We start from the raw sequence: 21,520 nt of genomic DNA, 5'->3' as shown, positions 1-21,520 counted from the left end.
ACAAAAAAAAAAAAATTAAAAAAAAAAAAAAAAAAAAAAAAAAAAAAAAAAAAAAATCCTTCCAAGGCTAGGTTGAGTAAATGAACATACAGAGATGGCTGGCTTTGGTCCCTAGGCTGAAGCAGAGATGCCAGTATTTTTTAAAAGGTCACAACAATGCTGTTTCCCTGCTTTTTGATTCCCTTTGAATCCCAGTAAGAATGTTCTATATGACTGCACATCAGTCATTTTGTACACAAGAAAATGTGTGTTAGAACTACTTCACACCATGGAATGCAGAAAAAAAGAGAATAGCAGGCATTCCACATGAGCTCAATCTTGCTAACAAGGAATATAAAAATATAACTGGGGACAGAAATTTTAGGAGACATAAGGTGACTGTTAGACAATGTACATCACAAGTATCATCTAAAGTAATAACTTAATATTCATTCCCAGAGTTAGTCTAAAAGAAAAACAAATGTAAGTTATTACAGATTCTGCCAAGTAATTTTGGGTGAAGAGGGTGAGTGTAAGAGGGCAGTTCATTTGCAAGAAAATTTGACTTCTACAGGTGAAAGACATCCTTAATGTATAAAGAAGTATTATCTAAAAAGAACTCCAATATATAACATTTTCCCACTAAAAACTCAAAGTTAAAAAATCATTTTGCTCATGTCAAACATTCCACTCCTTCAGGTGTATTTCTGGTTGTTCGCACCCACAATTTACTAAAAGCAATTTAGTCTACTGCTTCCAGGAAATAAAGGACATCCACATTTTCTAAACTGTGGTAAAATAAAACACCTATCAAATCAAATAGGATTTCTCAATTCTAGGGACTTCCTATACTGGATCTGCTTAATCTGCTGTACTGACGTAGGCCAACTACTGCCAGGTTCCCACCTGTGCACATGCTCAAGAGTGGTCTTTGTTGGGAGTCCCTAGTTCTGAGTGATAGTTAGTGAAAAAAGCTTTATGAGCAAATTGAAAGAAAAAAACTGAAGTTTAATAATCAGAATGACCAAGTGAATGGAATAAAGTTGGAACAGGAAGTAGAACTTCTGGAAGAGGCACTGTCAATTTTTAGTAATGTTTGTGTTTTAACCCATAGGTACTGAAAATCCAACGTTAGCTATCAATTTTAGGTTGAGAAAAATATCTTATCTGGTCTTTAAACACACAAGTGTTTTTTTGGTTCACTTTTTAAAAATATTCTATTTGATTTAACATATAAGCAAACACGTTCATTTATTTTCCTTTTGTTGCTACCCTCCTTTATTTCTCACTCATTTAATCTGCATCAGTGGACAGGAAACGCACCATATCCCCCTGCCTGGATGGGTGTTTTTGGAGAAGCACAAGCATAGAGACTAAAATCCTCTGTTTGGAAACCAGCCCGATTCAAGGAGGGTTCTGATGCACTGCGGTGAATTTTTGGCAATGAGCGGGCCAGCAGCTCAATAGAGGCGAGAATCTACGAAAAAAAAGAAAAGAAAACAAAACAAAACACACACACACACACACACACACACACACACATACACACACACCAAAAAAAAAAAAAAAAAAAAAAAAGAAAGAAAAAACAGAAAGCAGAATGAAAATCTGGGTGGTGTAAATCTTTAAGAGCCCATTATACTTTACAAGAAAGCACCTGATATCTTACATTGTTTTCAGTATTACAAATGCCCGGAAAAACAGAAACTGGTATTCTTCCACAAAAAAATAAAGAAAAAAACAAAGAAAGAAACAACCATAATACTACATTTTTATTTCTGCAAACTAAATGGGCAAAGTAACTCATAGTTAGCTTTTGTTTATCTTATACATCACTTGCCAACTTTGGAACAAAAAAATAATACCAATTTAAGACTGATGATATACCTATTTGGTACAGACTGCAAGTCCTCTTGGAAGAAAGATGGAGTATAAGTAAGTAAAGCACCACATGACTGTAAAAGCCTAACCGGTCGAGGAACTCAGCCTTCAGAGGACCTCACTCAGGAATGGACAAGTCTTACATACAGAGTCAAAAGTAGGACCCACTGACTCAGACTGCTAGGGGCACATAAATGAGAAGGACCAAGCTCAACCCAGGGTGAAGACAGGAAAATTCTACAGAAAGACACCAATCCACAAAAATGTAAAAATTCACATATTTTAAGGAACAAAGAAATGTGTTATGATCCTTGAAGGCATACAGCATGAGAATGTATTTTTCAGCCATGAGACACATGTATAAGGGGTTGGCACATGCCTGGCGCATAGTAAGTACTCAATAAAACTTTCAGGAGCCATCATTATGATGACGATCCTGAACTACCAAAATTATTTTTTAATTTACCTGTAATTTTAGAGATTAATATAAGAAGGCAAAGAAGTAATCAATTTTACAAACATTTTTAAATTCTAAAAGTAACATACAAATAAAAATTTAAGGAATACAGAGAAGGAAAAAGTGTAAGGCTCTTCAATACCCGCTCCAGGGGCAACTCCTGATAAGGTCTACACTTTCTTCTGTATTTTTCCTATATGTAAACATATACATATGAAAACACAGCCCATCCTCACCATCTTTTGCAGTAGCATCATACTACAAAGTTTTCTCATGGTTTTCTTTTTCCCTCATTCATACACATATTATCTACGGTCATCCATACAGAGCTACCTTAACCTTTGTTTTTAATTTTTCCTCTGATAGTAAACATTCCTGTATATATCTGAATACTTATGAAGGCAGTTTCTGTAGCATAGTTTTTAGGAGTATTTTATTTTTTTGAGAAAGGGTCTCAATACAGTTCAGGCTGGCCTTGAACTCGCTATAAGTCTAGACTGGCCTTGAACTTGTGACAATCCTCCTGCCTCAGCCTCCAGAGTGTTGGGATTACAGGTGTATACCACCATACCTGAAAATTTAATGAGAGGCAGAGGGTCTTTTAAAGCCAGGGATTTATAGGAGGGGACCCAATAATCAACCTCAATAATAATCCATTTTGCTCCTCTGGCCTGTTCTTTCTGAGTCACTTCTCTGTTTATCTTGGGCTCCAGAAGGGCAAACCTTGCTGATAAATCATCTCATGACAGTGGTTTCCTGGGTGCTAGAACCCTACAGCACTAGACCTGAGATAATGATCACCCAGACTACAGTATGACCAATTCTGCTTGCCCGCATACTTCTTGACCTCCACTTCTGTTGTTATCTATATAATTCTTGAAGATCCTGTCAGTACCCTGAAGATGGGGCTTAGGACAGTGGTCCCTTGTACCTTCCCAGCACGGCCATCCTGGATCAACTCCTTTCTGGCCTCACCACCACTCATCTCTTTGATTGGAACTGGGCAGCCAGTGGCCAAATCTGGTCTGCTGGGAACCCCATTCACCCACCCAGTCAGGCCTCTGGCCTAGGACTCTGGTAACACTGCTACTGAAATCTTGGTCTTTTCCTAAGTTCATTTGCCATTTGCATTTCTTCTGTGCATGACCTGTGCATATCCTTTGCTCACTTTCTTCTTTTTTTTAGCATTTTTGAGAAAGGTCTTGCTATGTAGGTCAGGTTGGCCTCAAACTCACTGTGATCCATCTGCCTCAGCCTCTGAGTGCTGAGATCACAGGTGTGTGCCACCACGCCCAGTTCTCACTTTCCATGGAATGTCATATTCATTTGTAGGAGCCCCCTGAAGATTCTAAATATTTATCTTTGTAATACATGCTGCAATTATTTTTCTATTTAACTTTCATTATTTTTTACTATGTAGAAGTTTAAGCAATTTAATGTAGTCAGATATACCACATTAAACTCTGTAACTTCTGGATTTTGTCTCTTGCTTAGGAAAGTCTTTCCTACCTCAACACTATATAAAAATGATTTCATATTTTATAGTTATCTAACATAGATCTTTAGCCATTTAAGATTTATGTGGCATATATGATAGGAAAAGATAACCTATAATGAAAATGTATAGTACCTTAAAAGGGGTAGTTTCCACTAATCTGGGAAACTCATAAAGGCATTTCACTCTTTGATCAAATGGTGTGAATAAAATATTATGTTTAAACAGGTAAGGATTTTGCCCCTTAAAAAAAGAAGTACTAGGACCTGGGATGTGCAAAGAGAACACATACTGGGGCTTGCTGACACTGTTCAACAGTATTAGTTTTTCACTTTGATAATTTCAAGCCCAGTGTGTTTTCTGTTAAAAAAATTAAAAAAATAAAAGTAAATACCCCAAAACTCTTCCTCAGAGCAGTGGTAACAGAATCCCTGTATGTAAAACATACCCACTCATTTAGCCGTCCCTTTCTTCTAGGCAGCCTCTGACACTTGTTAAAGACATCAATTCTAACTTTTTTAGACTTTTTTTTTTGCGGAACCAGGGATTGAACTCAGGACCTTGCACTTGCCAGACAGTTGTGGTGCCACTGAGTTACATTTCCAGCGCCAACTTTTTAGATTTTTTTTAAAGATGACAAATTTTCAGATAAAAATAAATGATGAACAAATCTCATTTCTCTAACAGTGCTTTGTTTGAATAACTAGTGTGGACTGGGTATTCAAAAGCATAAGGTGGGCCAGGGATTTAGCTCAGTGGTGCCGCGCCTGCCTCTCACATGCAAGGGCTTGAGTTTGAGTCCCCATACCAAGAAAAAGAAAGCAAGGAAAAAAAAAAAAACACAAGGTTCACAAAGGAAACATCTCAATAATTAAAGCAGCATGCTATGGGAGCCAGAATTTTCCACATGAAACTGTTGATTTACCAAGGTATATCAGGAAATTCAGAAGGATCAGGAAACCTGCACTTATGTATTACAGCTAAGCTCTCTAAGCTTGTTCAGATACTTATTGTCAGTCCTCTGTAAGGCTTCTTTCTTTTTCTTTTCTTTTTCTGTGCTTCACTTTTTGGCCCCCCCACACCATATTTTAAGTCATTCTGGGAAATGCTAATGGGGCATTTGGTCATACAACATGGGGACTCATAGTATAGGATATGGGAACCACAATCTCTCTTCTACAGAGAAAGTGAAGTTGTTGAGCTAAATTCTCCTGCTTAAGAAAGTAAAAGGGCTTATCCTCCTTAGAGTTATGTCTTCTAATTTCTGTTTATCTTCTGTGTGGAACTGGGGATTTGTTAGCCATATACAAATACTGGATTTGCAAAAAAAAAAAAAAAATTTTTTTTTTCTTTGGCGGTACCTGGGATTGAACTCAGGACCTTGCACTTGCGAAACAGGCACAGAGTCACTGAGCTAAATCCCCAGCCCTGCACTTCACTTTTGAGAGGGGATGGGGAAGGTCTTGCTATGTTGCCTAGGCTGGCCTTGAACTCTTGGGCTCAGGTAATCCTCCTGGCTGGCTGTTTCCTTAGTTGCTGGGACTACAGGTAAGTGCCCCAAGCCAGCTCTTTGTAAGGCTTATTAAAGATTATTAATGGAAATGACAATATGAAAAGCAATGGGAAGTTAAAGGAATTGGAGGCAAACTGCACCAAGAAGTGATTTTTTTCCTGCCTCTGGTAGAACTGTCCTCAAAGTGATACAGCATGGTCAGGCATGGTGGTGTACATCTGCAATCCCAGTACTTGGGAGGCTGAGGCAGGAGGAGTGCAAGGCCAGCCTGGGCTACATAGTGAGTTCAAGGCCAGTCTGAACTATATAGTGAAACTGTCTCAAAAAGTAAAAAACAGAACAAAACAACAATGAAAAAAAGATCTTGTATGAAAGGGAAGCTTAAATTCTGTTTAATTTTACCATCAAGAAGCATTAAAGCAGCAGTTTGCAAAATATGGTTTGTGGACTTCTAGATGGCATGCAGATTAAAACTACTTTCCTAACAGAAAGATATGATTTGCTATCATTATTTTATAAGTGTAAATGGAGTTTTCAGGGGCAACATGTGAGAAGTTTATGAATATATACATATACATATATATATTTTTTGGTGCCGGAGATAGAACTCTGGTTCTTGTGCTTGCAAGTCAGGCGGCGGAACCACTGAGCTAAATCCCCAGCCCAAGTTTATGAATATAAAAGCGGAGAATTTGTATATATGCTGCTGAAGTGACCATAAAAAAGCCATCTTATTTACAAATAATTTGAAAAATGTAAAACAATAATCACTTCTAATTTTTTTGGTTTGGAAAAAGAGTAATTAGTTACATAAACAAAAGCTCTTGGGGGGAGGGTCTTTAATAATTTTTAAATGTGTAAAGAAAAGGACTCCAAGACCAAAAAGTTTGAAAACTGCTGGACAAACGCAAAGTCCTTTGTGCATATTCTGTACTGGGATCCCAATTTTCTGCTCAACCTTTATAAATTCATCACCCTATGCTTACTTATCTGAGTCTGTACATAATCACATGAATTCAACCTGTGAGATACAGATTACGTACCCCTAAAAGTGCTCACAAATTTGCCTCTGAATGTTAGTCTGTTTTTTAGTTAGCATGGAGTTTTTCTTACTTGGGGAAAGAGTGGTCTTTCCTCTCTTTTCTTCTTGAGGCACTCTGCCATTAATCGCTTCATGGCTTTTGGACAGTTACTCCGTACCTTGCTGAGATCTGGAGATAGGTATCCTCGTCCCACCATAAAAATTATCTGGAGGGAAAAATAAAGCCAAATCATGCAACTTCATATATAAGTTAAAATACATTAACAATAAAAATTCAGCAAGCTGTATGTTTATGATATTTCTGCTTATATGCATACATATTATACTTTGATTAAAAGTTAAAATTAAAGCCAACAACATAAGTACTTCGATTCATATACATCACAGACTGTGGAAACCTATACCTAATGGTCTACAAATTCAAACCTTTATGATCTCATGACTGCATCACAGCCTTGCTAACTGTCCCTTATGCCCCCAGTCTCTCCTTGCCCAGGCAATGTCCCCATTAAGTGGGTAATTGTTCTTTTTTTTTTTTTCAGCTTTAATTGAGTTTATTGGTACATTTTAGGGATACAGTACAGTTACATTCATTGTTGGGATCTTGTACCTCTACATTACAAGTCTTGATTCTCATTTTTTCCCCTTACCTCTGCCCTCCCTTCACTCCCTCCCCTCCCCATCTACAAACACTTTATTTTCATCTTTTCATTCTCACATTTTTTTCTTTTCCCTTTTTACTCTTCCCCTACCCATCCCACCTTCCCTACACCTTTAGCTCCTTTCTTCCCATTTCAAATGTCAGTAATCTTATTAGGATCTTATGCATTGTTGCAGATTATTCACACCAGGGAAACTATTTGGTATTTGCACATGTGTGACTTATTTATTTCACTTAGGAGTATATCTTCAATATGTATCCATTTTCCTATGAATGAATCTATTTTCTCGTTCTTTATGGCTGAGTGATATTCCATTTTATAGAAAACCACATCTTCTTTATCCCGTTTCCAACGGATGGGCAAATGGGCTGTTTCCAAGATTTAGCTATTACAAACTGTGCTGCTATAAACATGGGTGCACATACTTCTCGGTGATATGATTCTTTTAGTTCTCTTGGAAAGATAGAGTGGGTAATTGTTCTAAAACACACAGATCTGACAGTGCGGCTTCTTTCCTTCAAAATAAGTTTATTGAACATATTTTTCTCTTGTGGGGTCTAGGCATTGTGCTAAGTCTTTTAAATATGTGCAGCAGCAACCAGAAAAGTTAAGCTTTTCAGCAGTCATCCATATTTTAAGTCATTCTGGGAAACACTAATGGGGAATTTGGTCATACAACATGGGAACCCATAGAATATGATGTGGGAACCACAATCTCTCTTCTACAGAGAAAGTGAAGTTGTTGAGCTAAATTCTCCTGCTTAAGAATGTAAAAGGGCTTATCTTCCCTAGAGAGTTATGTTTTCTAATTTCCTTTTATCTTCATTGTGGTACTAGGGATTGAACCAGGGGCCTCTGTACTGAGTTATATCACCAGCCTTTATTTTTATTTTGAGACGGGGCCTTGCTAAGTCACTAAGTTGCCAGGCTGCGCTTGAACCTGTGATCCTTCTGCCTCAGACTCTAATACTGCTCGGACTACAGGTATGTGTAACCATGCTCAGCTGAGTCTTCAAATTTCTTAACTTCTAGTTTTTGGCTCTTTTTTTTTGAGACAGGGTCTCACTATGTAGTGAGACTGACCTGGAACTCACTGTGTAGTCCAGGCTGGCCTCGAACTCACAGTGATCCTCCTGCCCCAGCCTCCTCAGTGCTGGGATTACAGGCATGTGCCACCACGCCCAGCAGTTTTTGGCTCTTTTGAGGGTAGGGAGAGACTGATGATAGGAATCTTGGGCCTAAGAGAGGGAGTTTGATCTTAGAGGGAACAGGTTCAAGAGTGGCAGATCAGGTGGTATGGTGGAAAAAGCCAGTAAAGTATTCATTCTGCACAGTGCTGATGAATTTTAGAAATTCACATTTAGCATTTTAAGTTACATCCCGTTCAATGGTCTAATGACTCTTGTTGAACTATGAGTCATACTAAAGCTTTGATTGCAATGTGATCTCTGTGGTACAGGCTAAAAGGATGATGCTTAGAAAGAGATACAAGGAAAGTACTGTTTCTTCCCATACTGCTCCCTTCTGAAGCCAGGCTATCATGATTTTATTGGAGAAAGCAGTCTCAGAATTCTAGAGCAACCTGAATTAATACCTTGGAGTAGTGGATAATAAGCAAAGACCAGGAAAATATAAATCACAGCGGGATCTTCAAAGTTGAGAGGAAGGGTTCAAAGTACCTATTCACAGAGGACAGCACTTCAGATATGCATATGTAGGGCCGGAGATTTAGCTCAGTGGTTCCACTGCCTGCCTCGCAAGTGCAAGGATCCGAGTTTGATCCCCGGTAAAAAAAAAAAAAAAAAAAAGATATACATATGTACCTACCAATGGAAAAGATAGCCCTGGAAGGCTACAAAACTTTGGAATACTCGGGTTATAGATGTAACCTAATTTTCTTTTTCGTACCAGGGATCAAACTCGGGACCTTGTGCTTGCGAGGCAGGCGGCGGCACCAAGAGCTAAATCCCCAGCTGTAATCTAATTTAATACTCAAAATAATTCTACAATGTAGGTATTAATTCCGTTTTATAGACTAGGAATCCAAAGCTTAAGCAAATCAAGGAACTTGCACAAAATAACTTGCCCAGTTAAATAACCAAGAGAAAATTGAAGAACCTAATACAAATCTGCTTTTAACCATATTTATATGGCTGTCACACTGCCTACAGTGTCCCTCCTTATTCTCTTCCCTATCTGAAATGTGGATGCATCAAGAGTTACTGGAAATCTAACTTTGTCATCATCCTCTTCCTCTCACACCCAGAAGTGACCCACTGACAGCTGTAATGATCATTTACTGTTTTATGTGGTTATTATTAATCCTTTTTGTGACTATGTATCTTAGCAAGTTCCCCAATGAGGCTATGGATTCTTGAGGGCAGGGTCTGTCTCATATACAGTATATTTATTTCTTCTGTACCACCTCTGTCTTAGCATTTAACTTTATGTTGGGACACAAGAGGTTTTCTATGTGTAAGTTAACAACTCATCAAGGCCAATGGTAATTTTTTCCTCATTGATAGTGGTGTCAGATAACTGTAGTCTTCAAACTAGGGAAAACTAGGTATCTTATTTATTGTTTGTTTATTTGTTTGTTGGTACCAGGGATTGAACTTGGGCCCTTGTGCTTTCGAGGCAGGCTGCAGGACCAATGAGCCAAATCCCTGGCCCAGGTATCTCTATGTTTACATGAAGACTCTCCCAGAGCCTACAGCCATGGTAGTTTTAAGGGAATTAATTTCTACCATCTCAACTTACTTATATTCTCTTTTCAAAAAAGAGATTTGCCTGAGAACCTCTCAGGCAGAAGTTCAGCTTACTCTCCTTCCCTCTCTCTGTGATAATCATCCTTTTCTTCCTTAAAAAAGGTTTACCTTTTACCCAATGGAATCTACCTGCAGTACATTGTTCCATACTGTAAAAACTACAGGAGCATCAACAGGACTGTAAGGTCTGACCTAAGTGAGTCCTTCACAAATAAAGGGGATGAAGCAAACAGGCTGCTTTTAGTAAAGAAAAGCAGATTCTCAGTAAATAGAGGAAATGGGCTCAAAATGTAGTATATACCCACCCTGGAACCAAAAAGTCCAGTAATTGTGTATACTCCTGAACGGACCATCCTTGGACATCCAAGTCATAAATATCTCCAGATTCCTTTGACCCTTCAATACCTATATAAGCCTAATTCCTTTCCCAGTTAATTGCTAATGTGTCTCTTTGGTGATAACCCATCCACTCATGGATGAAATCTCTCTCACCTAGCTGCTACTATCTCTCTCCCAGTATCAGCCCACCCATACACGGATGTGATAAACTGCTAAAAGCTCCTGATTTCTAATCCCTGTTAACGGGAATAAACTTTCCTTTCAAAAGCGTATTTTTTGACAAGTGGATTCTTTATGACAGGGACCTTTCTAAATATTAGCATCTCATTAGGCTTGAATGAGTAAGTAGCAAATCCCTTTGCAAGTCACTTGACTTCCAATTCTCTACTTTCAACAGAACTGAGTAAATTGTCAGCTTATTACTAAAGTATTTTTTCACAAGTTACTGTATAATTTTTGTGAATGAGTTAAAGTGCATGAATGACATGGCATGTGATGAAGAATTAATCTTGCCCAGAGAGGAAAGGTCTTTGTCCTTGGCTCCTAGAAGATAATCACTAGCTGCTTGGGATGTTCTGCTTGTTTCCAGTTTGTTTATCTGGAGGCTGTAGACCATACCAGATAGATTATGCCAACAATGTAACTTACAGAAGGGGTATGGGGTCATGTATTATCAACTTGACCTCTGGGAGAGCTGGAAACTACAGTCAGCCACATGGGGTGTCAATCATACTTGTAACCCTCTAGACTGGAAGCTTCCTAGGCTGGCCAAACTCCACATTATCTCACATACTGCTGCAGGAGAACTTAGTACTGTGCAGAGCTCCACTAGGAGAGAATAGCCAGAAACTCCACATGGGAAATGTTCTTGGCCTGCACCCCATATTATAGGGAAAGGGTAATGGGAGTTGGCAGAGACCCTTGCAGTGGTCCTGGTCAGTATGATGTCTGTGAGATAGGGAAGTGGGAATTAAAAGAAACAGAGACAGAGACTTGAGAGAAACTGAGTCTTGGGCTGATCTCAGCTGCCCTGGGCAGCAAAGACAGAGGACCCCGAGGACATCCAGTGTTTATTCAAGTGTGGGAAGGGGGAAACTGGGCAGGGCTTGGGACACCTGAAGATATCAAGTATCAAGCAGGCAAGACTGTAGAATGAGGGCACAGCATATCCGTGCTGAAGAGAACAAAGGGTTAATTCAGAGGGAAGAATTTAGTTGGAGTCGGTTGACCTTGGCTGAGACTGAGCTTAGCCAAACTCTGCTACTTTCAATATAACACAGCCAAGTTATGGAGGGAAGAAGCTTGTGCCACTATAGCCTGCTAATACCAGATGACAAAGGTATCTGTTACACCATATATTTCTTCTCTTCGATGATTTTAATCTATATTCTTTCACTGATATAGTGACTGAATTTTTCATAAATGCAGTCAATTCAGCATACGGCTACAACAAAATTCCTACCTTTTTCATCTTATGGTTTAAAACAGTAATTATTTCTAAAAACAAAACAAGGAGAAACATCAATACTAAGCCCTAGCTCATTCTAGCAAAGATGTTGTATTTACTCACAGACATAAAAATTAATTGTCAGCTACACAGTAAGTGCAAGGCCAGCCTGGACTACATACATAGTGATACGCTGTCTCAAAAACAAAAATGTAAAAATTATTTGAAAGGAAAAGAAAAGACCCATGTTGCTCAGTATGATACAAATTTCCAATAAAATTTTACTTTCCAGGTTTCTGTACTAAAACAACATTCTTTTCATCAATTATATAGTAAATATTATAACATTGGGACAATTCACAATTTTAAAAAATGATAGACTAAAATCACAGGAAATTTAAAAGTTCTAAGTCAAAACTTACATCCATATTTTTATTGAAGATTTATAACTTGAATAATCAATAAAAGGCTTTAAACTTAGGATATTTACTGCATTAGGGTAAAATTCTTTGGAAGGAATAAAATATCACATCATAGTCTGAGGAAAAAAAAGGAGTCATGTCAAACTTCTGAAACCAATGCAGAGTATTTTTATTTTTAAAATGAATCATGTAAGTAGCAAATGAGTATGGTTTTTAGATTTTACACATTTTTTAAAAAGAGGGACAGAGTAGCCTTATTTTAGATTTCATTTTTTTTTTTTTGGTACAGGTCTCACTTTGTAAGGCAATTGGTCCTGAACTCACTATGTATCCCAAGCTGGCCTTGAACTCTCTCAGCAATCCTCCTGCCTCACCCTCCCAAGTGCTAGAATAACAGGTGTGTGCCACCACGCTTGGCCTAAGTGGCTTTATTTTATTGTTTTGTTTTTGTTTTTTGGTACCAGCGATTGAACTTGGGTTGTTGCACTTGCAAGGAAGGTGGTGGAACCACTGAGCTAAATCCCCAGCCAATAGCTTTATTTTAAAATGTTAACAGAATAAACTAAAAATTACATTCTTTGCAGTTACTTAAGGTTAAGATATAACTTTTTAGATGCCAACTTACAAATACAGAGAGGTATATAGTTTTAAAAAATTCTTGGGCCAAGGATTTGGTTCTGCCGCCTGCCTCAAAAGAGCAAGGGACCAAGTTCGATCTCTGGTACCAAAAAAACAAAACAAACAAACAAACAAAACTTTCAGGAGGGACATGAAGGGAAAAATCAGAGAGAGGGCTATCATATTTTCTGTATGCCTCACAGAACTGAGTGAGTGCAGAGTGCAAAGCAGGGGACGTTTGCTGCCAGGGTTGGGGGGCTGACGAAGGAATAGCAACAAGGGACAAGGAAAAGTCTTTTCTACGTAAAATTCATAGACAGGAAATTCACCTGAATTATATATACAAAATGAGTCCCTTGGTTTGGAATTCCAGAATTAGTTCTTACTCACAGTCCATACTCGGCACTACTGGCTTCTCCTTTCTTTTATTTCTCAGTATTCTCCAGTATTACTGGAGGGCACTCTGCTCATTTTCAGTATCAAACAGAACTGTCTCAACAGAACTGTACACTACATTGAGAGCAATGCCTCTGCTTTATTAATTTTTGAATCCCTCAGTATTCCACAGTGCTTTGCCTATAGCAGGTATTAAAAATATTTTGTTAAAATAATTTGTATATTGGTAAGAGTAGCACATATTACTTCCTGTTTGTTCTTTTTGTGGTGCTGGTGATTTAACCCAGGGCCTTGTACATGCTAGGCAAGTGTATTCTACCATTAATCTACATCTCTATCCCTTTTTATTTTGAGGCAAGGTCTCACTAATTTGCCTAGGTTAGACTCAAACTTGGGATCCTCCAGGATAAGCCTCCAGAGTAGCTGAGATTACAGGTGTGTGCTATCACACCCATCCATCTCTTTTTCTTGAGATACTGGGCTCAGAACTCAGCCATCATGCCAACGAGACAGAACAAGCAGCCCGTGAAGAGGTCCTCATGGAAAGGCCCACATCGAGAACTGAGGTCCCTCATCCTCACCCCTGACTGAACTTCTAATTGACAGCGAACACTGGTGTGCCAGGAATATGAATGAGCCATACTGGAAGCAGAACCTTTTAGCACCCAGTGAAAGTACTCCAGCTGAGACCTTTGAAATACACATAAACCTTCCTCAAGTGAACAGCTCAAATTTAAGATTCCTAATTTGTTTTCAGTCACTACATTCTGGGTGACTTGTTATATACTAATAACTGGAATATAGTTAAAATAAGTGCTATATTATGTAAATATTTATTAATCCTGATTTAGTAGAGAAGCTAGGCTGAAAGAGGAAAGACTAAGGTGACTAGAGAAGAAAGTGGAATGAGAAAGGGTGCGGGGGGAAAGAAAATGATTTCTCAGACTTTAAACACCAGGGAAAGGAAGGAAAAAAGAAATGTGTGCCACTTTGCAAAATAATGACATTGAGATGGTCATCCTTCCAGATCTCAGAGAAGGTCTAGACAGCTGGAGGCCTACTTAGTAAATAGTATGAGTTTTAGAAATGAAATAAAGTCTTTAGTCCAATTTCTTATTTTCATAGTCGAAAACAAGTAAAAATACCTGGAGAGGAAGATGAACAGATAATGAGTCCAAAGCTTGTGATTAATTATCTCACAGTGCTTTACCAGAGCTCTGCTTTGAATTTAAAGGCAAAACCCGCCCCTCAGAGTATGGGGAGAGGGTGGAGGGCAGTGGTACTACAAGTGAAGAAGCAGTATCTCATCTCCCATGAAAAAGAAGATATTCCTGGATTCTCAAATGCAAGTCTCAGCTGAGAGCCATGGACATCAAGCGCTTAGAGCAAGGGCAAGAAAACTCAAAGCAAGAGAATGGATGGAAAGAACAGCGTCTGGGGTTAATTCACTGAGGGTGGCCAGAGTTATCTTTTCAAAATGAGGAGGTCTACAGAAAGTACCGCTTGAAGAAAGCAGGGTGTAGGGTAGTAGAACAGGGGTCATGGGAAGAGGGTATCATTCTTTCATCTCGTCCTTCTCTACCAAACACTCAACTTTCTTTCAGACTGTCAAATTCAGGGGCTCTAACTGTACTACCAGAAAGGCCTTACCCTTCTGCTGGTCACTCACTCCTCTCAGGGAGAGTAAGTCCTTGCCACACCATTTATTATACTCCCATAGAGGATAAAGCACCTAAAATGCCAAGAAGTGGGTGAGTATAGAACTCTGGGCTACATGCATCCATATTTTGGAGATAATAGTACTTGTTTCTACAGTATAATTTTGTTAAAGTTAGTGACAAATGGATTTCACACAGATCTTAGGTTCATGCATTTTTATCAATTTGATAAATGATAACCTATGTGATTAACTTGATAAGTCTATATGATAAATTAACTAAAACTATAATAAAATCCATAGCAATTATTCCAGAAAAATAATACACATAGGAAACATGAACATGACACAGGGTATTATACTGTGTGTTCAAATTAATATGGCAAGACTACTTGAAAAAGGTAGAGCAGAGGTTGGCAATTTAAGACAATTTCGCAATTCAGGCTGCCTTCATCAAGTTAATCATCTCAGTGATCAACATCTGTCAATAGTACAGTAAATGAAATGTTTATTATGTTTTTATCCACCCTAATACAAATTTAATGCAGGCTTAACACACATCTGATCATCAGAACTTAAGCGCTATGTTGTTTAATACTCAAAGACAAGACTTAACATTCTAAAGCAATGAAATTGTTAGACCAAAAATCAATTAAAATTTAGTTTTATGATTAACCAGATAGAAGTAGTCATTTAGAAAAAATACTTAAAATACAGAATCAAGACCCCTCTTGGTTACAGGTAATACTGTGATTTGGTAAATATGCACAAGATATAGGATAACTTGAATTACTTCTCTGATGTCACATGACAGTTGGAGGACAGCTATTCAGAGCTATTACTGAAAGCCTGGAGTGCTGAGCTACTACTCACCAAACGAAATACACCATTTAAACGAAGTAACCTATTTACACACAAAATCTACCATATCATTACACTGGGAGATCATGATGAAATTAAAAAAAAAGTTCACACTCTTTTGTTTTTATGCTTTAGTGATTTTCAATCCCGGGATGCATCTGAATCACATGGAAAGCATTAAAAAACATGAAGTGTTTGGACCTTACCCTATTCAATCAGAATCCATTCTAATATACTCATTTTAAAGCAATTTTCTAGGGAATTCTGATGTAAACCAAAGTATAAAATCTAAACATTCTCTATATTTACATGGCCAACTATTGTTTTGCAATATGTAAGCTGTTTACTCTCTGAAATACGTCTCCTCACACACACGCACATGTATGTACTCACACATATTTTTAAAATGCTGAAGTATCCAAGATAATTTCAGTAAAGACAATTCACTTTACTTGGTGAGTTTTAAAAGCCTAACTGAATTTATTGTGAAAAGATGGAAAAGGCAAACAGGTGCATGAGAGTACACTGGTATCATTTAGAATATAAGGGACAGCTGGGGATTTAGCTCAGCGGTGCCACTACCTGTCTCTCAAGTTGCAAGGTCCCAAGTTCAATCCTCAGTACAAAAAAAAAAAAAAAAAAAAAAAAAAAAAAAAGTAGATAGAATATAAGGGACAGAAAATAGTTACCTTAGGAAGGAAAAAGTAAAAAAATAATCCTTTTTGAGGCCATACTCTTAAGTGAAATAAGTAGGACACACTTGTGTAAATACCAAATAGTTTCTCTGTTGTGAGAAACTAAAAGTGTAAATAAGGATCAAAATGTATAATTGATACTATGAAAAAGGAAGAAAAGCTCTAAAGGGGTAGGGGAAATAGGAGAGGTAGGGGAAAGGAAAGGGAAAAGAAAAAATATGAGAAAAGGAAAAAAATGGAAACAAAGTCTCTGTAAATAGGGGAGGGTGGAGGGGTAAAGAGAGAGCATGGGAATGGGGGAAAAATATAAGACCTTAAGATACATCATGTAAGGGTACAAATTCCCAATGCAGAATGTAGCTATTGTATGTCTAAAATGTACCAATAAACTTAATGGAAAAAAATTATCCTTTTACTACAATTCTAAAAATAGAAAAACCAAAGCATATTGTAATAGTCCTTCTATAGTTAAAAAAAAACCCCAAACAAACAGTATTTTTATTTTCTTTTACTATTATTATTTTTTGAACCAGGGTCTCACTACGTAATTCTGGCTGGCCTTGAACTTGTGGGAATCCTCCTGCCTCAACCTCCTGAGTGCTAAGATTACAGCAGTGAGCCACCACACCCAGCAATAATTTTAAAAGAATTTGACATAAAGACAAACATAGCCAAGTACATAATCTGATAGCACAGTCCATGTTATAGCAAAAGGATTAAAACACTGATGCTCTAGTACCAGAGCTCATTACTTTAGCAGTGCTATGGTAAAAAAAAAACAAAACAAAAAACCTGAGGCATTATTCATTGTTTCTCTCATTTTTAGGTGCGAAATCAGGAATTTCATTTCACTGCAACATTTCAAAGAAAGGCCTTACAGCATATGACCAACTATTCTTATCTCAGGGGACAACATCCCTGTTTCACATTCTCTGGGAAGAACTGTTTCTGGAAAGTCTGTGAACAAGCCAAGGTCTCATGCCTCTTTCAGAGATTCCAGTTCACTACACAGAGAATCAAATCCTGAAAGCTGCCATTCTTGTGCTGCAAGAATGGAGGACCCATTAATATGAGTTTGGATGAAGATTTTGAGGACCTTCATTCTCTGCTGCTAGGAGGAGTGAGAAGAGGAGCCCAGTTGTTTCTATGAGTCATCTCTCCACCATCTCGAGGACCCCTCCCTCCCTCTTTGAGCTGGAGAATTTTTCTTCGGAAATAATTAGCTTCAAGTCCATGGAGGATCTCATGAATGAATTTGATGAGAAGCTCAGTGTCTGCTTTTGGAACTACAATGCCAAGACCAAGAATCTTGCTCTGGTGAAGAAACAGTTACTGCCCAAAGGAGGAGACCCTTCAGGATGAGGAGGATGCACTGACAGACAGTATATCCCTTCACTCTTGGAAGAATGGAGGGACCCAAACATCAAGGCTCTGAATGGGAACAGTTCTGACACCGAGATCCATTAGAAGGAAGAGGAAGGGTTCAATGAGAAGAGTGAAAATGGCTCTGGAATCAACGAGGAGCCTCTACTCACAGCAGATCAGGTAATTGAAGAGTTTGAGGAAATGATGAAGAACTTCCCAGATCCTAAGGATGAAGTAGAGAGTTTGGAAGAAGAGGATGGAGGACTGCAGGAGATGCAAGCCTTGACACAGACCTTGACAACAACTGGTCCTATGAAGGTGAGGCCTTGGGTGGGCTGTCTGAGGACAATGTGCCAGCATGGTGACACATGTGACAGAACCCACTGTCGCTGCCCAGTGTAGAGGGTTGCTTACACATTCAGAGGGTGGGAGGCTCTCTCCCTCCTCCTCCACATCAGGAGGGAAGTGAGTGTTTTTATAAATTAAAAGGTAGTCAAGCAAAATCCAAGTGGTAAAGCTAACCAAAGAACAAAACTAAAGGACAAGCGGAAGAACCTGACATTACTGTTGAAAAGCAATGGATAATGCTACCATAAAATAAATGAAAAAAAAAATGGTAAAAATAATTTTTAAAGAAGGCTTTCCATACTGCTATTACTGTTAAGAGCACACAAAAGATTCTAAAGCTGGTCACAAAGATCAAGAGATCTATCCTTCAAGTTTACCTAGGACTCAATCCTTCCTCTCTGCAATTCACTGGAGTCTTTGTTTTTTTTGGCATTAGAGATTGAACTCAGGACCTTGCAATTGCAGGGTAGGTGGTGGAACTACTGAGCTAAATCCCCCACCCTAATAGGAGTATTTATACATATACAAAATAAACTTTCAGAAATGACAAAAATGTACCTGGTCCCTGTTGTTGATGTTTGAATAAGGTAACTGCCCAGTCATCAGTTCATATAGAACAATCCCAAATGCATATACATCGGATTGAAAGCTGTATGGGTTTTTATCTTGCATTCTGATTACTTCTGGTGCCTGTTAAGACATAAGGAGAAAAATATTCTAGTTCTTTACTTCAACTCAATAAAGACTGAAAATGCAAACTGTAATTCCCAGAGCAATGTTTAATCATTAAAATCTATTATATAATTAATTCTCTTATTAATGGCCAAATAAAACCCATTATGAACCCTTAAAGACGCTATTTGTACTGAGATTCCAAAATGCATCACTAAGATTTTATAATTTTATCAGTCACCTCCTTCTTCAAAAATACTGTCATTACTATTTGAATTCTCCCACAACTTACCCTACAAGAGTCTGTTCCCACTTCCCATTCCTGATGCAGCAAAGAAATGCTAGACCTGTGGCAATAAGCGGTTTGGGGGCAGGCACAGCTACTGCAGTAATTGTCTTAAAACTTAAGTTTTCCACTGGCACAAAATAATTTCCTCATCTCAGGGTACCTTAGAAAATAACAGTAGAATTTCAAGGATGATAAACTCTTCCCCTTGTAAGCCATGGTATAAACAGACCATGGATGCTTTATTAACAAAAGCAAAAGCAGGTAGATTTAGTAAAAGATGGTTTAAAGAATCTTTTGGTTGCTCGTTCTTGTACAAAGAAACAGACCAAATCACATCTGTCACATTTTTATATAGTTCAGTCTGCATTGCACAACTAGGTTTTTATTTTTTCCCAGTACTGGGGTTGAACCCAAGGCTTTTTTTTTTGGGTACCAGAGATCCAACTAGGGTCTTTGCGCTTGCGAGGCAGGTGGGGGCACCACTGAGCTAAAGCCCAGGCCCTAACCCAAGGCTTTTATATTGAGTTATATCCTCAGCACTTTCGAATTTGTTTGTTTTGAGACAGGGTCTTGCTAAGTTGCTTGAACTTGCATTCCTCCTAGCTCAGCCTCCCAAAGTGCTGGTATTACAGGTGTGCATCACCGCAGGAAAAACAACCACTGACTGGTTAAAAATTAGCTTAAGAGATTTCTTCCTTCACCTTGCATCTCCTGTACTGTTTCATTTGGAAGGAACTGAAGAAGCTGCAAGGATATTAATGAAAACATCAATTCGAAAGCAAAAGTTCTACTAACTACAAAAATGGCTGTAGGACAGGACAAGGTAATTAGTCTCAGTGAGGAAAGCATCTCATAAGGATAAATAACAACTACAGCTGCAAATCAGAATCATGTGTGGAGCCTTTGAACCTCTCAATGCCCAGACTGCGCCTAGGTCAGCAGCACAGTGTTACAACTGGGAGCCAGATCTAAACATTACTATGGCATATTGTGAAGACATATGGTGGTGAAGGCCATGTTTACTTGTATTTGTCATGTACTTTGTTGATAGTTACTTTTAGTAATACAATACAAAATAAGCCACATGTAACTGTGATAAAATGAATAAGCCAGAATACGAAGAGGCTGGTTATGATAAAGACATAATGTTTAAAGCCTGAACCAATCTTTGTGAGGCACAGAATATAAATCAGAATAGTCTTTTTTTCTTTTTTAAAGTACTGGGGATTAAACCCAGATGTGCTCTAATACTGAGCTACATACTCAATCCTTTTAATTTTATTTAGAGACAAAGTCTATGTTGTTCAGGCTGGCCTGAAACCTGGGATCCTCCTTCTATAGTCCTCCAAGCAGATGGGACTGCAAGTGTGCACCACCATTCCCAGGAAGAACTGTCTTTTAAAATTTAGTTTGATTTCTCTGTTGTTGGTTGGTGAAAATTTGCATGTTACCTATTTACAAGAGATTCATGACTGATTCTTATTTTAGTGATTTAATTTGCAAACATCTTCACAAAGGTTTCTTTCTTGTCTAAGATATAAATAAAAGACAGCTGAGGAGACCACTATAAATAATCCAGAGGACCACATCATTCTAGTCCTGACCAAATTCTTTCTTCCTTGTCTGTGGATGGTCCGTATTTGTTTCTGGAGGCAATATCAACCCAGAAAGATCTGTTTAACTATAAAGCATATTGGCTATTTCTTGTCTCAGCACGATAAAGGGTGAACTCATCTATCCAATTATCAACAAAAGGTAACTAGGAGGAAATGTAAAACCTCCTATATGAAATACACTAACTGTACAATCTGAGGTTTCTGAAAAAGGAAGGACAAACTTGGAGACTTGATTGAAGTCAAGTCTCCCACACTAGTTAAAACAAACAAACCCTTAAAACACGTGAATGTTTTGTTTATATTAACTTGAGGCTCTGCAACTGCCCTTATCTTGTTAGGGTAGACTGCCATCTTTATTATAGGAGTGTCCCTTCAAGGGGATTAGGGTCTAGATTACCGTCATTACTTAGCTTACATATAATTATTAATTAAAACAGCTAAACACATATTAAAGATAAAAAAACCTAGCTACTTACAATTACCAAATCTCAGGGCATCAAAAACCCACTAGTCCAACATAGCAATTTCCAAGGGGAGACTCAGAGGAGGTTAAGAAACATGTATGGCCAGTGTACTAGAGTACAGATTTCCTAAATCCAGTATCTTCTCTTTCACCTTTCCACCTACCTTAATTCCATTTATTTTGATGAGAAATTGTAGCTCACTTTAATTTAGGCTTATCGTGACCAACTGAGAATCTTACCTTGGAATTCTCTTCTTGGGGACTGCTGCATATATTTCAGGGCATTTAGTCAACATATGGCTTTGAAAACCCTTGCAACTTTTCTATTTCTATCCAGATAGTGCAGATTAGATTATTTAAAGCTTGAAACTGCATTAAGATTTTGGGATAATTATATTCAGCTTGGAGCTGTGGTTTTGAAATTGTTTGGTCTTAGGACTTTTTATTCTTAAAAATTGAAGACCCTATAAAGTTTTTGCTTATATGGACTCTACCTGTGGATATTTATTATTTTACTTTTTTTTTTTTTTTTTTT

At 38.0% G+C, this 21,520-nt stretch overlaps 1 protein-coding gene and 1 pseudogene across 7 annotated transcripts in view; one reads left to right on the top strand and one right to left on the bottom strand.

Moving 5' to 3' along the window:
* The window catches only part of Braf (B-Raf proto-oncogene, serine/threonine kinase), a 158,761-nt gene that overhangs the window by 6,630 nt on the left and 130,611 nt on the right, over positions 1-21,520 (bottom strand). For 5 of the 7 annotated variants that reach the window (XM_033764498.1, XM_033764502.1, XM_033764501.1 and 2 more), the window contains 3 exons: positions 18,504-18,635; positions 6,439-6,573; positions 1,303-1,456 (listed from right to left, as the gene is read on the bottom strand). In XM_033764498.1, the coding sequence (XP_033620389.1) occupies positions 1,303-1,456; positions 6,439-6,573; positions 18,504-18,635 (421 nt within the window). The remainder of the gene's footprint in view (positions 1-1,302; positions 1,457-6,438; positions 6,574-18,503; positions 18,636-21,520) is intronic. The other 2 variants (XM_033764500.1, XM_010631655.3) reach the window with 1 other exon arrangement.
* LOC104867374 lies at positions 13,648-17,962 on the top strand (annotated as a pseudogene).

The sequence above is a fragment of the Fukomys damarensis genome, unplaced genomic scaffold (genome assembly GCF_012274545.1).
Source record: "Fukomys damarensis isolate Sample0158 unplaced genomic scaffold, DMR_v1.0_HiC HiC_scaffold_16, whole genome shotgun sequence".
Taxonomy (NCBI): domain Eukaryota; kingdom Metazoa; phylum Chordata; class Mammalia; order Rodentia; family Bathyergidae; genus Fukomys; species Fukomys damarensis.
The sequence above is the reverse complement of the archived record's forward strand: the minus strand, read 5'-3'. Positions and strand labels throughout refer to the sequence as shown.